Here is a 2,954-nt window from a genome sequence, read left to right as displayed (position 1 = left end):
GTGGATGGAGCGAGACATGATGTCCCAGGTGTGCTCAATTGGATTCAGGTCTGGGGAACGGGCGGGCCAGTCCATAGCATCAATGCCTTCCTCTTGCAGGAACTGCTGACACACTCCAGCCACATGAGGTCTAGCATTGTCTTGCATTAGGAGGAACCCAGGGCCAACCGCACCAGCATATGGTCTCACAAGGGGTCTGAGGATCTCATCTCGGTACCCAATGGCATTCAGGCTACCTCTGGCGAGCACATGGAGGGCTGTGCGGCCCCACAAAGAAATGCCACCCCACACCACGACTGACCCACCGCCAAACCGGTCATGCTGGAGGATGTTGCAGGCAGCAGAACGTTCTCCACGGTGTCTCCAGACTGTCACATGTGCTCAGTGTGAACCTGCTTTCATCTGTGAAGAGCACTGGGCACCAGTGGCGAATTTGCCAATCTTGGTGTTCTCTGGCAAATGCCAAACGTCCTGCACAGTGTTGGGCTGTAAGCACAACCCCCACCTGTGGACGTCGGGCCCTCATCCCACCCTCATGGAGTCTGTTTCTGACCGTTTGAGCAGACACATGCACATTTGTGGCCTGCTGGAGGTCATTTTGCAGGGCTCTGGCAGTGCTCCTCCTTGCATAAAGGCGGAGGTAGCGGTCCTACTGCTGGGTTGTTGCCCTCCTACGGCCTCCTCCACATCTCCTGATGTACTGGCCTGTCTCCTGGTAGCGCCTCCATGCTCTGGACACTACGCTGACAGACACAGCAAACCTTCTTGCCACAGCTCGCATTGATGTGCCATCCTGGATGAGCTGCACCACCTGAGACACTTGTGTGGGTTGTAGACTCCGTCTCATGCTACCACTAGAGTGAAAGCACCGCCAGCATTCAAAAGTGACCAAAACATCAGTCAGGAACTGAGAAGTGGTCTGTGCGTATCACCTGCAGAACCACTCCTTTATTGGGGGTGTCTTGCTAATTGCCTATAATTTCCACCTGTTGTCTATTTCATTTGCACAACAGCATGTGAAATGTATTGTCAATCATTGTTGCTTCCTAAGTGGACAGTTTGATTTCACAGAAGTGTGATTGACTTGGAGTTACATTGTGTTGTTTAAGTGTTCCCTTTATTTTTTTGAGCAGTGTATATACTGTAACTGTATACTGTAAATGACCAAATATTACATCAATTTACCTCAAAATCATTTAATTGGGGTGACTTAAATAGTTGAGATGAGACATTACATTTTTAGATGAACAAGAGTAGCGGCAGGCCAAGAAAGGAAAAAAATTGTATTAAAAAAAAGCATATATATTAATTGTCATCTTTATTCACAGTTAAATAATCTCTTAGGAAAAACAATGGTGGTTTTGCTACTGATTGCAGGTCTCCTTTTTATATAAAATGGTTGACCTAAAACATATGCTTAACTTTGACTTATTTGTCCTTTTCGAAATCATGTCTTAACCCAGAGGGGATATCAACTTCAACCGTGAGGACTGGAAACCATCACCAGTTTTCAACATCAGTAATCATTCATATTTTATAGACGAACAATATACTTTCCCAGTTTCAATACACAATTATTCATTACGAGTACATTCAGTTATTCCCATGTATTACTTATCCCCATCTGGCCTCATTCATTAATATGCCTTAGGAATAACACAGAACAATGACATTAGCATATACCCCTGTGTAAGAGACGAGCCAAATCTGAACCGGCACTTTATCCCAATATAGTGCGATATATGGGAAATAAGAGAACAATTTCAGGCGCAGCCTTGGTCATAGTAAATGAGAGCCTAATGTGACTCCTATACATGTCACAGTTGGTGCTTGTCCACCAAATGTGTAAATTCAAGTGCAGATAGCTGTTTGTAAATGATGTGATATGAAGCACAACCATAGGACGACAGAGCAGAGGCCTCAATTTGACCCAGTCATTGATATCCAGTACCCCTTCTTCATGTTTGGTTAACTTGAAAAAAAGTAGCCCCACATTACAAATGCATTGTAATTTCACAGCAAGTACATAATTACTATATATACACACACATTGACCAATTACAGACTACGTACCTTCATATTAACATAGCATTCTTTGGTATGTAATATTGATACATCGAAACAGGTGTGAATTGTTATAATTGTCGATTAACCCCTCTACATTAGATCTTAAGTGAAATGGGTCATCACAGTCATAGTTCACTTCATTAACCATTTTAACTTAGGCGCTGCATGGTGCGGATTATTACGAAGCTACAAATTCAGTCGTAAAAAAAACAAAGTATTGAATGTGAGGCATTGAGGAATCATCACCGGTCCAGTAACTAAACAGTTAAAAGAGCACTGGCTTGTTTTGCTGCTGTCAGCACTTGCTTCATTTCAAGTAGATTAATGATCATCAATAATATATGAAGACTTTTCAATAACTCCAGTTGATCAGACATATTGATCAGATGAAAGTGAAGGCAGGTAGTGAGATGGCAGTAGTTGATGTCTTCATCTGATGCCAGACCAGCTGTGAAGGTAGGAGGTCCATCCTGAGCCTTTAGCTCCTCCCACCTCCTCCTCACCTGAAGCAAAAAGAGACCGGTTCAGAGACACAGGTAGGACACTACAGTAGCAACACACAGTATTTACTATACACTATACCAGGGATCATCAACTAAATTCAGCCACGGGACAATTGTTTCTTGAGCGGATGGTCAGGGGGCCGGAAACATAATTACAAATAATTAGTAGACAGCAAATTGATTGCAAGAAGCCCAGACAGATATAATATTGGCCGTGGATAAGGAGCTTTCGCCCTGCCTTCCTCTTCTGGAAACCTCTTTCTTAGAGCTAAGGATCCGGATCACGTTCTGAACATTCTTTACTCTTCTGAACCATGATGATATAGCCCATGTCTCCTTTCTGAGCAGTTTAAATAAAAACCCTGCAGCGATTTGAACGTATAT

At 43.4% G+C, this 2,954-nt stretch overlaps 1 protein-coding gene across 3 annotated transcripts in view; it reads right to left on the bottom strand.

Moving 5' to 3' along the window:
• Window positions 1-1,185: 1,185 nt before the first annotated feature.
• The window catches only part of LOC110501701 (GRIP and coiled-coil domain-containing protein 2), a 30,860-nt gene continuing 29,091 nt past the window's right edge, over window positions 1,186-2,954 (bottom strand). For all 3 annotated transcript variants that reach the window (XM_036959049.1, XM_036959051.1, XM_036959050.1), the window contains one exon: window positions 1,186-2,570. In XM_036959049.1, coding sequence (XP_036814944.1) covers window positions 2,497-2,570 — 74 coding nt within the window. In that variant the 3' untranslated portion in view covers window positions 1,186-2,496. The remainder of the gene's footprint in view (window positions 2,571-2,954) is intronic.

This window comes from Oncorhynchus mykiss, chromosome 22 (assembly GCF_013265735.2).
Source record: "Oncorhynchus mykiss isolate Arlee chromosome 22, USDA_OmykA_1.1, whole genome shotgun sequence".
Classification (NCBI taxonomy): Eukaryota; Metazoa; Chordata; class Actinopteri; order Salmoniformes; family Salmonidae; genus Oncorhynchus; species Oncorhynchus mykiss.
Note: the sequence above shows the minus strand (reverse complement) of the source record. Positions and strands in the feature narration are given on the sequence as shown.